The sequence below is a fragment of the Talpa europaea genome (genome assembly GCF_964194135.1).
Source record: "Talpa europaea genome assembly, chromosome: 14".
Classification (NCBI taxonomy): domain Eukaryota; kingdom Metazoa; phylum Chordata; class Mammalia; order Eulipotyphla; family Talpidae; genus Talpa; species Talpa europaea.
In genome coordinates, this window is record NC_140082.1 from 88,162,534 (window position 1) to 88,178,931 (window position 16,398).

Below are 16,398 nucleotides of genomic sequence, written 5' to 3' on the forward strand. Positions count from 1 at the left end.
GGATTTGCATAGAGTCTTGTTTGCTCGTAGAGCAAGCGCCTAAATCAGATTCAGGGTGATGCTCTTCTTGCATCCCTTCCAGTGTTAACAAGTTGATAGTTTGCATGTCATCAAGGGTTGGGCGCTTGACTTAGCATAAAATAGACGCCGGCAGATGACGGGCCTGAGGTGGACATGTGCACGGGCACCGTGACTCAGGACTGTGCTAGACTTGGTGGAAGATTCTCAGTGGGCGGAGTGGGCCCTGCCCTGGAGGCGTCAGTGAAGGAGAAACCCATGAAGCAACCACAGTGCGATGTGATAGGTGGCGTTGTGGAAGAGACCTGTGACGCAGGAGGCATTGCGCTGTTGAGGAAGGGGGTGGGGAGACCTTGGGGCTAGGATTCTGCCCGTCACCTTCTGGCGTCGCCCCGGGCCACCCCACTCCCTGTCACTGCCAGATGAAGGCTGACCCTGTCCCCACAGCCAGCTCTCCTGTCTGCTGCTGCTTCGCCTCTGGCGGCCCGGCACAGGTCTGGTCCGTGGCCGCACAGCAGCTGGGGTGCAATGACCCTTTCGGGGCGCCGAGGGCTGACCCTTCACCCCAGTGAGCAGCAAGACCTGAACGTTCTTGGCAAACTGGTCTCTGCTTCCTCTCGGGGCGGGGGGGGGTGGGGGTGGTCTCCCGCCCTCTCCAGTCAGGCTTCCCAAAGTGCTCTGGGCAGTTCTACGACCTTCCTTGACGCAGGCGGGTTTTGGAAAGCTCGAGATCGTCCAGGTCCCACGTGTAGGAGGACGCAAAGAGGAGGACGTTGGGATTCCCGCTGCACTTCGCAGCAGGACCTGGCCTTCGCGCTTGTCTGACTTGCACTCACAGCTGACTGGGATGGGCGCAGATACTTTTACTTTTAGTTTAGTAGCGGCTCCGCTTCCTGCCCGAGTTCCAGACTTCTAGTTTCTGTTAATCGGAAATCGCATCTGCTCTTGTTTCTCCTCCTCCAAGTGACATCACAGGCGCTTCCTAGCGGAGGCCTGCAGTCTGTGCAGCCGTCAGAGTCACATTCAGGCGCGCGTCACTTGACCAGGAGACCCATGGGCTGCCCCGGGGTCGACTCCTGGCTCTGTTTGCTCTCTTGACCTCCCTTGGGTTTGCTTCTTTTCAGGTTGCAGTGCTTTTGTCCACAAAGGCTGTCGGGAAAATCTGGCCTCCTGTGCAAAGGTCAAAATGAAGGTAAGATGCTCCGGTTAAAAGAAGGGTTAAAAAAAAAAGGGGGGTTAAGCTGTAAAAATCTTTGGAAGTGAGAGCTGCGGTTGTGGTTTTTGCTGATTTTATGATCACCTGGTATAAGCTTTGAGACCAAAAGAACCAAAATTGTTTTCTCTGCAATGTGATCGATGATCTTAACTTGGGAATTGGAGCCTTGGAGAAAACGAAGTGCCTCAGGACTTCTCCGCGTCAGATGGCCGCCCTCTGTGGCTGAGCACCTCTGTGGTGCTGTTGAAGGGGTTTCCTCACTGTGTCCGAGACCCCCTTTACTTTTCACACCTTGGCCTCTTCATCTGGGGCCGGGAGTCCCCCTAGTGGAAATGGGCTTGGAGCCGGGGAGTGTCCGGTCAGGCATAGTCGGTCCCCAGTCTGCGCTTTCCTGCATGGGATGCATACAAGTGGCCCTGAGCCCGGGGCAGAGGCAGGACATGCCCATTGTCTGGCGGGCCTGGCCTGAGCACGCAGGCCACCGGTGGAGGTGGGCTCTTTGGGGGGCCCCTCCAGCAGCCCGTGTGCTTGTCTTTGTTCCTTGTCAGAGGACGCTCTCCAGCTGCTCAGCATGCCATGGGCGCCATCACTAACGCACGCACTTGTCCAGTGCTGTGGCCTCCAGCTCAGAATCACCTTGAGGCTGTTCGAAGACAGCTTACTGGGTTCAGATTCTAGGTTGGGGCCGGGGACTTGCATTTTGCCGAGTTCCCGATGCTGCTGCTGTGTGTGCTGGCCTGGCCTGAGGTCCACACTCAGCAGCACTGGCCCGGGGCACAGAGGACTAGCTTGCACCTGCGTCCCCGTGTGGGCCGTGCTCCCCACTGGAATGTAGGTGCCGCACTGCAGCCTCGAAGCAGGACTGTGGTTCATCCATCAGGCCCTCGCCTCTGGCCAGGCGACTGGCTTCCACTCCCACGGTGTTGGGGCTGGATGGCCAGCGGCTGTGAGCCGAGCGGCCACAGATTGAGACGGGATGGGCAGCTCCACGTGTCCCATCCTTCTCCGCCCGCTTTGCTGGGCCTATCACATTGGTGTCTTGAACTCTTAACAGGACATGCTGCTGCTGTGAAACGAGCTGTCCTGTCCTGAGGTCCACTGTCCTGAGGTCCCGCGGGGGTGTCAGGGTGGGGACCCACGTTGCTGAGGCCCCGCGGTGAGGAGCAGAGCCGGCGAGTAGGAAGGAGCAACTGGCTCTCTTCCTAGTTAAGGCTTTCTGGAATGCGGCAGAAGGTAAATCATAACTATGGACTTCATGTATTTCTCTTCTTTCTTTCAGCAGCCCAAAGGGAGCCTCCAGGCGCAGGACACGTCATCGCTGCCCACGGTCATTATGAGAAACAAGAGTAAGTGGCTCGGCCCGCCTCCCCGGGGCAGGACTAGACGTGCATGCATCTGCACTGCTCCTCTGCATCCTTCATCGAGGTGGGAATGCCCATTCTGGGGTCAGCCCGAGAAGGCTGCGGGTTCACTGACTACAAACCTAGCCCGTCAAGCCCTCTTTGGGGGGTTCTGGAGTTGTGTTTCTGCTTAAGAGGCAGCACCTTGGCCCAGTGTGTCCAAGCACGTGACCCTGCACGGCTCCCAGTTCCGCCTCAGACCATAGTGCATTTTGCCCAGGGACGTCAGGTGACGCTGGGGTTACCTGACTCACACGCCCGCACCCCGCCACTGCCCACCTGTGGGAGGCTCCCCTCGGCTTACTTCTTGTCCCCCCCTAGCATTCTTCATCTCGCTCCTCTCCCTCTTCCGTGCCTGCTCGGTATTTTCTGTGTGTGTCTTTCTGATCTGCTGTGGCTTTAGCCAGGTGCCTGTGTTTGAAAATACTCATTGTCATGTGTGTTGAATTTAAGTCAGACGGTGACTGACTCCTGTCCCGTCTGCTCTTTCCCGCCTCCGGGTGTTGGGAGTGTGGCTTTGTTGTTAAACGTAAGCTCCTGTTTGAGGCTGTCCTGTGGGATTCCTTCATGAGCATCTACCACTTTACTGGTCAGTGCCCCCAGGATCCCTGAGGTTTCTCCACTCCCCATAAAGCATGCCTCAGAGCCTCGTAGTCAGTCCGTGGAAACCTGTATGGGACTTTGCCTGCAGCAGTGTTTTTCCAAGGTCTGATTCCTAAATCATTTAGAAGCACAAATTCTTGGGCCCTCCCCCAACCTGCTAAAGCAGAAACCACAGGGGTGAAGCCCAGTGACCTGTGTTTTCCTCGCTCTTCCATGTGATTCTGACACACACGCAAACTTGAAACCGTAATTTCTCTGGGGCCTTCCAGACAGCAACAGAATGTCCACGCCAGTCCCTGCAGGAGCTCGTGAGTCCCGCTTAGATGCGGAAGCTGGTCACGGCGATCTTTGTGTGCCCATGACTTACACTAGACCCAGACCCACGTCCGTCTGCCGTCCGGCCCACCACGCCAGCATCGCGCACGTGTCTCATCGTCCTTAACTTCTTTGCTCTGATATTATCCCTTATTTCACAAATCAGATAAAGTAACATTTACCTATTTTTGGTAAATACCTGTTTCATGCCTCATTCTTTGTGGACAGATTACTGCTGCCCCATGAGAAAAAGTATTGTTCTTCCAGCTTTGTCACCTTCGGTGCTTAGGAGCCCGGGGTGTGGTCTGGGCCCCCACCCCACCGCGTCACGGAGGTGTGAACTGTTAGCCCCGTGCTGCGTTTGCTCCTGTGGAGCAGGATGAGGACAGCGTCAGGGCGGGAGTCAGACTGAAGGATCAGACCGACTGTGGCCCCGTCAGTGTTAGCTTTTGCTGCTCCCGTCGCAAGTAAGGAACGAGGCCTGGAGATGAAGCCACATTCATCTGAGGGGCATAAGGATCCGTGTCAAACAAGGCAAAGCTGATTTTATCCCCGCCTTGTGCTGCTGCTGGATGAAGCGGTTCCTCATGACTCTCAGGGCTGTGCATCCGTGACTCCAGTCTGTCGCCCCAGCCTTCCCACTGGTCGCCAGACGCATCCTCCGCGTGCGCCTCTTCTGCTTCTCTCCTTCTCACATCAGTACTCCAAGGTTATTTCTGCCTCCATTCATACACTTCCCCCCACTAGAAGGTTCCCTTTTCTCTCTGACCTACCCATGTCCTTCTTCTAGCCCAAGCGTTCCTTCCTGCCCCGGGCTTCATCTGCTCCCCGACTTCCTTCCGAGCCCGAGGGTGAGCCCAGGCTCTGCGGGTCCGCGCCCCATGCCCGCTCCTCATGCGCTGCTGGCAGCGAGCGTCTGCTGTGTCGTAGCATGACGTGCTCTGGTGCATCCCGGTATCAACTCCATGGAACTGGAATTGGCAGTCAACAGTGGGGTTAATTTGTACTAAATTACAGGCTCCCTGAAATACTGGAAAGTCCTAGCTCTGGACTTGGCTGGGGACGGACGGACGGACGGACGGACGGACGGACGGTGCAGCTCGTGTCTGGGGCATGCATCCACTTACCAAAGAAATGCCAGTGTGACCGCTTCGGTGCTAAGTCAGGCCTGCAGTTCCCTCTTGGGTCACGTTAAGGAGAAACAGTGTGAGAACAAATTAGCTACGTGACATCAAACACGTGTCTGAGACCTCATCGGTAAAGGGAAGGAACTGGTCAGACCTGTGTTCTCAGCATGCAGAGGGCCCGTGGGCAGTGTATGCAACGTGTGGACTCGGTCCCAGCCCAGAGGCCCGGGCGGGCAGTGACTCGCACGTCTGGTGAGCACCTGAGAGTGCTTCACTCCCAGAGAAAAGTGCCTTAGTTGTCTCTGAGGTTCCTTTTATCCCAAAAGTTCTTTCAATCTTGTTTTGAAATAGCTTGAATTTTTAAATGTCGAATATTTTTATACAATTCTTTACCCTCACTGCCGAAGCACCATCCTAGCCCACAGACGACTATTCTTTGTTCATAATTTTTTTTCTTCCCAAAGTTTCTTTATTAAAATACCAATTTGGATGGAGATTTCTTTAAGTTTCAAAGATAATCTGTCATGCGCTTGGCTTGGCTCCTTTTATCCCCTCCCCTTACTTGGAGACCTGTATCAGTTTGTGGAGAAAATCCTCATTTTTTTAAAGCTACAATAGGATTCGGTCTATGATACACCATTATTGCTGATCTTTTGCTCCTCCCTTGAGTCTTCTTAATCTTCCACTTTAACCAACAATGTTGCATGGGATAACTTGGGACAGATGTCATTTCTAACAGATGCAGGTTATGTCTCGCGAAATGAACATACCCTAAGCTGGACTTACTGGGTCAGAGGGTGTGGGTGCTTGCAGTGTCTGTAGACCCTCCCAGATTGGTGCTGTGGCATTTCTGCACCATCCCCACTCCCTGGGCAAGTCAAGTGAGAGTCGTCTCCCATTTGGCGTCTGTAAGTGAGTCAGAACCAGGGCTGTGAGAAGTGATGCTCAGCCGGTATGCTCTCTGCCTTCACAGCCTCCCAGCCCAAGGAGCGCCCCCGCTCCGCGGTCCTCCTGCCCGACGAGACCACTGCCACCACGCTGTTTGCCAGTAGACGGTCTCAGCAAAGTGTCTCCCTCTCCAAAAGTGTCTCCATTCAGAACATCGCTGGGTAAGTGGGATCTGAAGACAGCCCAGTTCCCATCTGAGTGACAGGGCACGGAACTGTGTCATTTGACTAAAAGACCCCCCGCCCCAAACACATGAAATTAACCAGTCATGGTACAGTGAGCAACACCAGGAAGAGCACAAGCTCACGTTTCCATGCCAACATGGCCGCCAGTCCTAACGGAGGTGTCCCTTCCCCCTGGGCAGGTTATCCTTGGACTCTGTACGTGGCTGGCCCTGCTTTTAAAGAGCCTGCGTTCTAACAGTTCTGCTTTTTTAGATGAGAATAAGAAGTGCCAGTAGGAAAAGGATGCTTCTAGATCTTTGGTAGTGACCACTTCTATTTGCAGATGGCACAAATTTTTTTTTTTTTTTTTTTGGGGTGCAGGTGAACCTGGTATTTTTTTTATTGTTGTTCCTTTCAAAATCTGTTTTCCATCCTTCCCTCAACTCTTACATTGGTTTCATGGGAGAGATTAGGGGGTTGGTTATTACTGTGAGGCTCCCACTCACCTCTGTGTTGAATTCCTCCGTGATCCTTTTAAGCTGCTGTGGCCCTGGCTGGTCAGGCCCCATGTCAGAGGCTGGCACAGGCTGATTGTGATGTTACTGGCTGTTTTGGACAAGATGCCTGTCTTGCTACTGGATTAAGAAGTCATCTCAGATATAGGACTCAAAGCCTCTCTTGCACCTCCTTGGAGAGAGAGAGGCCTTAACTACAGAATGCAAAGCCTCCTTTTGTCATATTTTCTAAACTCTGCTGACTAGTGTGTGCTTTTCCTAAAAAAAAAGAAAAAAATGAAAAGAAAAGCCTCAGGTATTTTTACTTTGTTTTGTCTTTGTATTTTATTTTTTATTATTATTTATACAATAGCTGGGGTGCAGGCCAGAAGCGTGGGAGGGTGAGAGGATTCACCAGAGACAGAGCAGGGAGCAGAACAAGCAGAATGACTGAAATACACTGCTGAGGGGAGCAGCGGGGAGACAGGAGAGGTCTGCTGCGCCATGTGGGAATCTCCCTGGCCGGCCGGGAAGCGAACCCGTGCTGCAGAGGCTGCGGTCAGCTTCACAGCGCTGCACTCAACCCGCTACGCCACCGGGGAGGCCCTGTCTTTGTATTTTCAATATCCAAAGGCCTTCTTTTCAAAGCTGTTAGCACAGTTTGTTTGCATAATGACTGTAAAAGTTAGCCTTCAAGTAAAATTGGAAGTTTTAAGTGAGTCTTGCTTGCTTTTGTGTCAACATTTGTTCTGTGATGATGAGTCAAGGTTAAGTCAGTCCAAAGAATGCAGTTTAATATGAATGCTCAGTCTTTATTTAGGGAATGGGGAAAACTGATGGAGTGGCTAGACAGTGTTGCAAGCAGAAATTTCTGATGTAATGTGTGCACCAGAGAGAAGAGAGCTTCCCTGACTACCTGTCATTTTAAAAAAAAAAAAATCCCGGGGCTCAGAAAGTTCAAGTTTGCAGGGGTGTTAATCGCCTCCACCCTGCATTAACAGTTTGTGTTACGTGTTACTGGGAACCTGACAAGAGAACGTGTGTTCAGCCTCTGGAGTACTTACAGCCAGCTGTCAGTAAGCCCTCATTTTAGTGCAGACCACAGCGCATCGGAACATATTTGATGGTGTGTGTGTTTTGTCTCCAGAGTTGGCACTGATGAGAACATGTCAAACACCTGGAAATTCCTGTCTCATTCAACAGACTCACTAAATAAAATCAGCAAGGTCAATGAGTCAACAGAATCGCTCACTGATGAGGGTAAGAGCAGCGGGGCCTGGCCTTGTTCATGCATCTGTAGGGATGTGTCACTCCCTGGACATTGTGAATGGAATAATAAGGGCCTGCCCACCCTTCCTCTTGCGAAGGTTCTCTAAGCTCTCTGAGGGCATCATTTGTGTTAAAATGAGTTGGTCCAGACGTACCCGCTGTCAGCTGTCTGCTGAAGGAAGCCACTGATTGGCTGGGGTCATGCCCTACTGCAGTGCTTGTTCTTGCCCCAGACTTCCATCCATTCACTTCTGGCTCTTGGCATGTAAGGTTACTAGTTCCTTCTTCATGTCGGAGTCACGTCTTGACCATGTTTGATCGAGGTGAAATTTTTATCAGTCGTCACCACCAAGTCCCGAGTATAGGTCATTCAACAGTTGCTGCTTTTCTAATACTGGCACATGTTCTCTGTGGCCATGTCCTGTGGAAACGCAGGGGGTTTGTGTCTGACAGAATTAACCAGCACCCTGAGGAAGGGCTTGGCTTCTTAGACTGGTGGAGCTGTCTCAGAGGTCACTGACCCACGGTTCTGATGCTCATTTTTTGTATTTTGAGGAGTAGGTACAGACATGAATGAAGGACAGCTAATGGGAGACTTTGAGATGGAATCGAAGCAGCTAGAAGCAGAGTCCTGGAGCCGAATCGTGGACAGCAAGTTCCTGAAACAGCAGAAGAAGGAGGTGGTCAAACGACAAGAGGTGCTCTATGGTGAGGCCCTGCTCTGCCCGCCCGCGGGGTCCTGCCTTCTTAGCTGTTGATGTGTTGGGCAGTGGGACGTCAATTTTCAAGGATGCGCCTCCTCACAGACTTTCTATAAAACATTGCCGTGTGGAGACATCATGTTTCTGTCCTTTTCGCTTCAGTTTTGTTGAATGTTGTACTTAATGCGAGTGCTTACGTGCAGTGTAGTCCTCTGCTCCTCTAGAAGCGAGACCAAGCACACGCCATCTCTAGGAAGTCGGAGCACAGTAAATATGAAAGGTTGTAAGGCCCCTGGAAACCAGCATTTAAGAGTAGTGGAAATCAGAGGAATGAGGTGAAAGTGCTTGCAGGGAAGGGCCAGCCCCTGGCCCGGTGAGGTCTGTGTGGGACCCGCGGGGCTTCAGCCCACACTGGGCTCTTAGCAGCGACAGGTGGTGTTTGAAGGAGACGCCAGTGAGCAGCTTTGTCCTCCTCAGAGCTGATGCAGACGGAGCTGCACCACATCCGCACGCTGAAGATCATGAGCGACGTGTACAGCCGGGGCATGATGACCGACCTGCTCTTTGAGCAGCAGACGGTGGAGAAGCTGTTCCCCTGCCTGGAGGAGCTGATCAGCATCCACAGCCAGTTCTTCCAGAGGATCCTGGAGCGGAAGAAGGAATCGCTGGTGGATAAAAGTGAGAAGAACTTCCTCATCAAGAGGATGGGGGATGTGCTTGTCAACCAGGTGAGCATCGGGGTGGTGGGGAAAGTGAAGGTTGGGGCTCCAGAGTGGCGTGTTCACGTCTCGGCCCATCGCTTGCGACGTGAGCAGCGGCAGCTGTTTACGCCCACGGGGCCGCAGCGTCCCCTGAGTGTGGACAGCAGGCGTCTGTCCTCGTGCGGTTTCTCTCCCCAAGACGGTTTATATGCCGCCTGCAGGAACAGTATAGCCGAAGGAATTGCAAGTGTTTGTTGGAAGTCTCACCACTATGCCTGAAATCAAAAGGAACATATTTATCTCGAACCACTTGAATATAGAAAATTGAATAAGCAGCTCTCTGTGAATTACTTCCCAAAATATGATCTTATTGCTGGCATTTTCATCACAGCATGGTGTGGGTTAGTCCAGAAACAGTTGGACTCAAATGTTGATTCAGATGTCTTTGTCGTGGACCATTTTTATGGTTTCTTTTTTTTTTTTAAGATTTATTTATTTATACAAGACTGATTGATTGATTTATACAAGCACCGGGTACAGTCAGAAGCACGGGAGGGTGAGAGAATTCACCAGAGCCAGAGCAGGGAGCAGAGCAGGCAGAAGGACCGAAGTCCACTGCCGCGGGGAGCAGCGGGTGGCAGGAGAGGTCTGCGCGCCATGTGGGACCCTCCTCCGGTGGCCGGGGAGCAGCCGGGGATTGAACCGGCACCACGGAGGCTGCAGGCAGCTTCGCAACCCAGTGCTCAACCTCTGCGCCACCGGGGAGGCCCTATGGTTTCTTTTTAAAACATTCTTTTTGGGGAAAAAAAATCACAACTATAATTTTGACTGAGGGCATACCATCAAATCTGTCCCCCAAAAGAGAAAAAAAACACTCTGTTTCCCAGGCAAATCTCTGCTTCAGTGTTGAGGCAGACAGTCACTGGTACGTTTGCTAGAAAAATGGAAATGTTGTCCTTTCCTTGTGTTCTGGAGCTGGTGCCCCTCACCTCATTCATTCATCCACTCATTCATTTTTCAAGTATTTACGCGCACCCACTGAGCCCCAGCCAGTCCCAAAGTGACTGTGGCATAGACCTCTGTGCCTCATCAGCTCGTGTTACAGGAGCGGAAGTCAGCACTTGGGGGTGCTGTGGCCTGAGGCCCAGCAGAGTCAAGCCTGGAGGTGGGAGTGGTCAGGTGTGAGCAAAGGCTGCTTCTCCTGCTCTCTGCCTCCGGCCTGGCAGTCGCCCCTGGCCCGGGCCTGTGCTGTCCATGGCACCACTAGTAAGACCGTAGATGGGGGTGTTAGGCTCGCAGCCCCTGGTATCTGGAGCTAGAGTCGCCCTTCTAGAACACGACCTTTCTGACGCTAGCCAACCACTTAGCTCTCCTGCCCAGCTTCTCTGTCAGTAGAGGGAACAGAAAAGCACCCTGAACCTTTTCATCAAGACTTCTAGGAAGGGCGGATCGGTATTGCTTGCTGGGCTGTTGAGTGCAGTGAAAATTGACGCTTAGTGGGTGTCGCAAGCAGCACATACAGGGACGCCTCGTTTTACCCCAGGTGCCTGCAGGTGAACCCAAGAGATGACACTCATTTGGGGGTGATTTAGGGCCAGACTGTTAGGCTTGCTGGCCTGAGACTAATAGGATAAACAGATGCTTAGGTAATAACAGCTGCTTCTGGTGTCTGATTTGTTATCAAGGTGAGATTTTTAAGACTGAACTTTCAGTGATTCGCCTTGTTTTATTACTATGTTTATGACCAATGGGAATTAGAACGCAGTTGTATGCTGATATTTTGTGTTTGTTTTTAACTATACGTGTATAAAACAGCTTTATCGTTACATGATTCACATGCCACGTAATCCGCCGTTTCAAGTGCGCAATTCTTAGTAGCTTTTAGTATATTCATGGGGCTGTGCAACAGCCCAATTTGAGAACTTTTTTTATCAGCCTCCCAACTGCCCCAGCCCTGGCAACCACTTATCTATTTTCTTTCACTGTGGAGTTGCCTGTCTGGACATTTTGTACAAGTGAACAAAGCCATTTGTAACCCTCGGTGACTGGCTTTTTCCAATCAGAATGATGCTTTCAAGACTGATGAGTATTGTGGCGTCTATCAGTATTTTATTCCTTTTCACAGCTGACTAATACTCCATCACTCACATTTTATCCATTTATCCTTTGATGAATATCGTGGTTTATTTCCACTTTGGGTCTATTGTGATTAATATTCTTATGAATATTCACATACAAGTTTCTGTGTGGGTATGTTTTTATGTCCAGGAGTAGAATTGCTGGGTCACACGGCGACTTCATCTTTGGCTTTTTGAGGAACTGCCAGACTGTTTTCCAACACTGCTGCACCATTTTGATCTTTCAGGGGGCTATGAGGACGCGCGCTCGGGTTTTACAGGGGGGCTGGGAACCGTGCAGAAGGGTAATGTGAATCTAGTGCCCTGGCTCACAGCTTAACTCGGGCCCGTTGTCTGCAGTTTTCAGGGGAGAACGCAGAGCGCCTGAAGACGACGTACGGCAAGTTCTGTGGACAGCACAACCAGTCCGTGAACTACTTCAAAGACCTTTACAACAAGGATAAGCGCTTCCAGGCCTTTGTGAAGGTAAAGGGGCTGACGTGAACGCCATGTCCCCTTGTGGCCCAGAGCAACACCATCAGCATTCGCTAGCACCTTCTTCCCCAGGCAGTTGACACCTTTCCTTTGCTCCTTTGCAGAAGAAGATGAGCAGCTCAGTCGTCAGGAGGCTTGGAATCCCCGAGTGTATTTTGCTTGTAACCCAAAGGATCACCAAGTACCCAGTTCTGTTCCAAAGAATACTGCAGTGCACCAAAGGTGAGTCTCAGACCACGCACAGGCAGACTGATGAAATACACTGCTGAGGGGAGCAGCGGGCACGACAGGAGAGGTCTGCCGCGCCACGTATGACCCTCGCCAGCCGGCTGGGATCGAACCGGCGCTGCAGGGGCTGCGGGCAGCTTCACAGCACAGCGCTCAACCACCTGTGCCACCAGGGGAGGTCCAACAACTAGCATTCTTTGGAGTTAATTGTATCAGAGCAGGGACAGGCCCATGGCCTTTGACATGTCTGCTTCACTCCCCCAAGGGCATTGATGATCTGGAAAAAGAAGGTAGGACCCCCTCCTTCCTCCCCGGTCTGAAAGAGTCTGTTTAAACAGAACTGCTGTGTGTATACCAAAGGTGAAAATGTACACATTGTACAAAAATTTAAAATGATGTAAAAAAATACATGAAACAGGGCCTCCCCTGGTGGCGCAAGCGGTTGAGCGCAGCGCTGTGAAGCTGCCCGCAGCCTCTACAGCGTGGGTTTGATTCCTGGCTGCCCAGGGAGAGTTCCACATGGCGTGGCAGACCTCTCCTGTCGCACCCGCTGCTCCCCTCAGCAGTGTATTTTGGTCAGTCTGCCTGTTCTGTTTCCCACTCTGTCTCTGGTGAATCCTCTCACCCTCCCACACATCTGGCCTGTACCTCGGTTCTTATATAAATAAATAAATCTTTATTTAAAAAAATATATATATAAAATAAAAAGAAATGTAATTTTCAAAAAATAAACAACTGCTTTTCCCTTTTCAGACAATGAGGCAGAGGAGGAAGATCTGGCTCAGTCGCTGAGCCTGGTGAAGGATGTGATTGGAGCTGTGGACAGCAAAGTGGCGAGTTACGAGAAGAAAGTGCGTCTCAATGAGATTTATACGAAGACAGACAGCAAGTCGATCATGAGGATGAAGAGCGGCCAGATGTTTGCGAAGGAGGATTTGAAACGGAAGAAGCTGGTGCGGGACGGGAGTGTGTTTCTGAAGAATGCGGCGGGAAGGTTGAAAGGTGAGGCGCACTCTGCGTGCGGAGAGCAGGCCGCACCCCGCGTCCCGGCCAGCAGCGCCCCAGCGCCCCACGCGCGACACCCCCCCTCCCCCCCCCCCCCCGGCGCACCACTGCTGTCTCGGGGCAGAAGGGCCTGGCTCAGGGTAGCTCAGAAAAGCACGTGGAAAACAGTAAAGTGACACGGAAGTGATGCCGTCAGGGAGAAGAGATTTTTAAAAAGCACAGGGTGAGATTGAGACGCAAAGGCCAGCTGCTGTGGAAGGCGTGTGCCCCGCGCGTCAGCAGTGGGGTGAGGGCGCTCTGCAAGGAGAGAAACGCGTCCGTCTCAAGCCTGAGAGATTCATCGTCGTCATTTGTTTCGGAAGAGGCTAGAGTGTGGCAGCTTCTAGGGCTTTAGAGAAATGGACGTTCAAGCTCACTCGATGCCAGGCAAATTTTATATTTGTATCTTTCTCTAAAGCAAAAGAGATCATGAAAGACGCTCATTTTCCACTTGGTTCTGTGGTGGGCTGCGCCACGGGAAGAGTGAGAGGTTTCATTCCTCCATGCACGGCCACTTCATCTGCGCAGGAGCAGTTCCTGTGAAATGGCTTCATCAGTGGTTTCCTCAGGCCGGGGGGCGGGCACTGGCCTCACACCAGCCTGGAGCGGCCCCTCCCACGTCGCACCCAGACGGCTGCTGTCCCCAGGGCCAGTCCTCGCGGGCCTTGTCACGGGACCCGAGACGTGTGGGGCAGCCCCCTTGTGGCAGGATGGGGCCAGGATGGGTGGGGGGGCGGGGGCGGTAGCTTGGGAGCCCAGAAGGACGAGGAGAGGGAGCGGGTGTCCCCCAGAGCCTCCGCGCTGGCCTGGCAGCAGGAGGCAGCGGGGAGCACGGACCCCCAGCAGGACCGTTGAGGCCCCAGGCAGGAGCGGACGGTGGGGCAAAGAGTGGGTTCGCATGGAGGGTTTTGAGCAGGAAATGGATGGATTCGGTTGGTTTTTAGTGTGACGACTGGGGGCAGGAACAGAGCGTCCCTGTGGCCGTGCGTCAGTGAAGCGCTGCTCTGGGCTGAGCTGAGGAGGGCCTGTGAAGGGGAAGGGCGCAGGGCCCCTCTGCCCTCCCACGAGTAGGCGGCCACGAGTCCCCCTGCTCCGCCATGATCCCTGGGCTTCTGCCCTCCAGCCCTGACGCCCCTGGGGTCCCGCACGTCCCGCTGCAGCCTCTTTCCACACGGCCCTTGGACACCGTCCAGAGGGCGGGCCCTCTCTTGAGAAGACCTGAATTTCCTAGAGCTGCCGTTGCCTGGAGCCAGCTCTTTATTCTTCCTTTGCACAGCAGTTTATTCATTCCCAGAATGAAAACTAACAGATTCCAGCTGTGGGACTGAAGCTGTGGTCCAGCCAGTGGCAGAGCGGTCGGTTTTCAGGCCCGAGAGCCTCCGGCAGCGAGGGAGCCAGTGCCGAGTCATGTCACCCTTGAGCTCACCCCAGAACGGCCAGTACTGTGGGGCCCGCCCTCTGCAAGGGACGGGCTGTTTTTCTCTGCTGCTGCCACACCGTTCGCACCATCAGCTTCAGAATACACCGAAGTTGAAACTTATTTTAGAACTTCAGGGCCAGGGGTGGGGGCCACAGGCACCTGAATTATTTAAAAGGAACCTTTTTGAAACTTGTGAAAACGAACGGTAGGCGTGGAAAGTTGCTGTAGTGTGGGGTGCAGGTAGAGACCTCCCTGGGGGTCAGGCTGGCTCGTGTTCTCCTTGGCTCATGCGGGAGGGGTCCCAGCTGAGAGAGTGTGGTGGGAGAGGCAGGGCTGGCGCTCAGGGGCCTGCCTCTCGGCTTCACTAGTGTTTAGTGCCACGTTCTCGCCCCAGGGGACGGTGGGACGTGCCCCCATGCTCCTGGAGGGGAGCAGGCTAGTGGGGGTCGCCTGATTCCTGGATCCACCCAGTTGTTAGTTTAGCTTCTGCTGAGTGGAGCCATAAAAGGCTGTTCCCATGGAGGGGGGCTTGGGGTGATGGTGGTGTGTGGGAGCAGGGAGGCTGGGGTGATGTGATGGTGGGGGGCAGGGAGAGCAGTTCGCATGGACCCTTGAACCCGGTGTCTCAGGGCTGCTCTTGCTCCGCCGGGGCCAGGGCGGTCTGCCTCTCACGACGTGGCTGTTACACATCACCGTCTGGCAGCGTGCCCGGCTGCTGTCCCACGCCTTTCCCATCGCCCTGCCCGGGAGCGGGGAAGCGTTACGACCCGAATGTTCTGTGGACTGTGTTGCTGTTTAACATCCGCTCAAGCGCCACTTCCCACTCTGTGCTTAAAGTATTCTAGTCTGAAAATCTTGCCTGAAGGGGATATAACTTTCCAAAACCGAGTCCTTCAACTTTCTCGAGACAAGGCTTTGGTAATAAATCGCATTTCAAAGCGCCTCTAAAACGCAAATGAGCAGATCTAAGTCCCGTGGAACTGGCAGACGCGCGCCGCCTTGGGGGGGTGCGGCCCTTCCCACGCGGGCGGGGGGCGCTGGCGAGGGGCTGCCCAGCCATCCGCCCTGCTCACCCTGCCTCTCCCCGTTTCCATCTACAGAGGTGCAAGCAGTTCTGCTCACTGACATCTTAGTTTTCCTTCAAGAGAAAGACCAGAAATACATCTTTGCATCGCTGGTAAGCTGCGTGTCTCCGGCGCCTGGCGCGCGGGCGGGTGTGCGGGTGGGCGTGCGTGCGGCGTGCCCTCCTGCCCGCGCTCCGTGGGCTGACTCGGGCACATTCCCCGGGGTAACTCTTGACGCACCTCGCAGTTTTTGGAGCCCCTCAGGTTTTCTGTTCTCTCAAGAGCCTTGGACACTTGAGATAAAAAGAAAGCCGTCACTCCAGTGCCTCTCACTGAGTTAGAGGACTGACCACACTCTGAGCGGGCCCCGGGACGATCACCTAGGAAGCGTGTCCAGACCCTTCCCAGTGATAAATGTCCGCCTCCCTCTTGGAGCCTGGCACCGTGGGAGCGAGGTGAGGCCCTTCTCGGGCCTACGCTGCCGCAGCGTGTTAAGCCACGTGGTTCTGAAAGGCATCCGGTCGACCTTAGCTGGCAGCTGTGGTGAGGGTTCGGGTGCTGTCCACTTACCATTAACTCCCCTCTTCCCAGGACCAGAAGTCAACGGTGATCTCGTTAAAGAAGCTGATCGTCAGAGAAGTGGCCCACGAGGAGAAGGGCTTGTTCCTGATCAGCATGGGCGTCAAGGACCCCGAGATGGTGGAGGTGCACGCCGGCTCCAAGGAGGAGCGCAACAGCTGGATCCAGATCATCCAGGACACCATCAACACCCTGTGGGTGGATCGCGGCTCCCCGGCCCCCCGAGGCCTCTGATTTCCCGGAAGACGGGCAGGGACCGCGGTAACTGACATGTTGACCATCCTTTGTTTTGCTTGCGTTAGGAACAGAGATGAAGACGAAGGAATTCCTAGTGAGAACGAGGAAGAGAAGAAGATGTTGGACACCAAAGCCCGGGAGCTGAAAGGTAAGGCTGTCGGAGGTGGCCCCTTGCCTGGCCGCCTGCAGGGACGGCCGGTGTCTCCCCCCACCCCGACTGTCCCAGGGGCCCTGAGACAGGATGGTCAGCAGCTTCGC

At 53.7% G+C, this 16,398-nt stretch overlaps 1 protein-coding gene across 1 annotated transcript in view; it reads left to right on the plus strand.

The window, feature by feature from the left end:
- Nucleotides 1–16,398, plus strand: part of AKAP13 (A-kinase anchoring protein 13) — a gene marked incomplete at its 5' end in the record, with an annotated part of 84,800 nt that overhangs the window by 59,159 nt on the left and 9,243 nt on the right. The window contains 12 exons of the mRNA XM_084253151.1: nucleotides 1,143–1,210; nucleotides 2,517–2,580; nucleotides 5,653–5,788; nucleotides 7,433–7,545; nucleotides 8,110–8,262; nucleotides 8,733–8,983; nucleotides 11,434–11,559; nucleotides 11,673–11,790; nucleotides 12,550–12,798; nucleotides 15,361–15,437; nucleotides 15,916–16,097; nucleotides 16,206–16,288. Of these exons, the coding sequence (XP_084109277.1) occupies nucleotides 1,143–1,210; nucleotides 2,517–2,580; nucleotides 5,653–5,788; nucleotides 7,433–7,545; nucleotides 8,110–8,262; nucleotides 8,733–8,983; nucleotides 11,434–11,559; nucleotides 11,673–11,790; nucleotides 12,550–12,798; nucleotides 15,361–15,437; nucleotides 15,916–16,097; nucleotides 16,206–16,288 (1,620 nt within the window). The remainder of the gene's footprint in view (nucleotides 1–1,142; nucleotides 1,211–2,516; nucleotides 2,581–5,652; nucleotides 5,789–7,432; nucleotides 7,546–8,109; nucleotides 8,263–8,732; nucleotides 8,984–11,433; nucleotides 11,560–11,672; nucleotides 11,791–12,549; nucleotides 12,799–15,360; nucleotides 15,438–15,915; nucleotides 16,098–16,205; nucleotides 16,289–16,398) is intronic.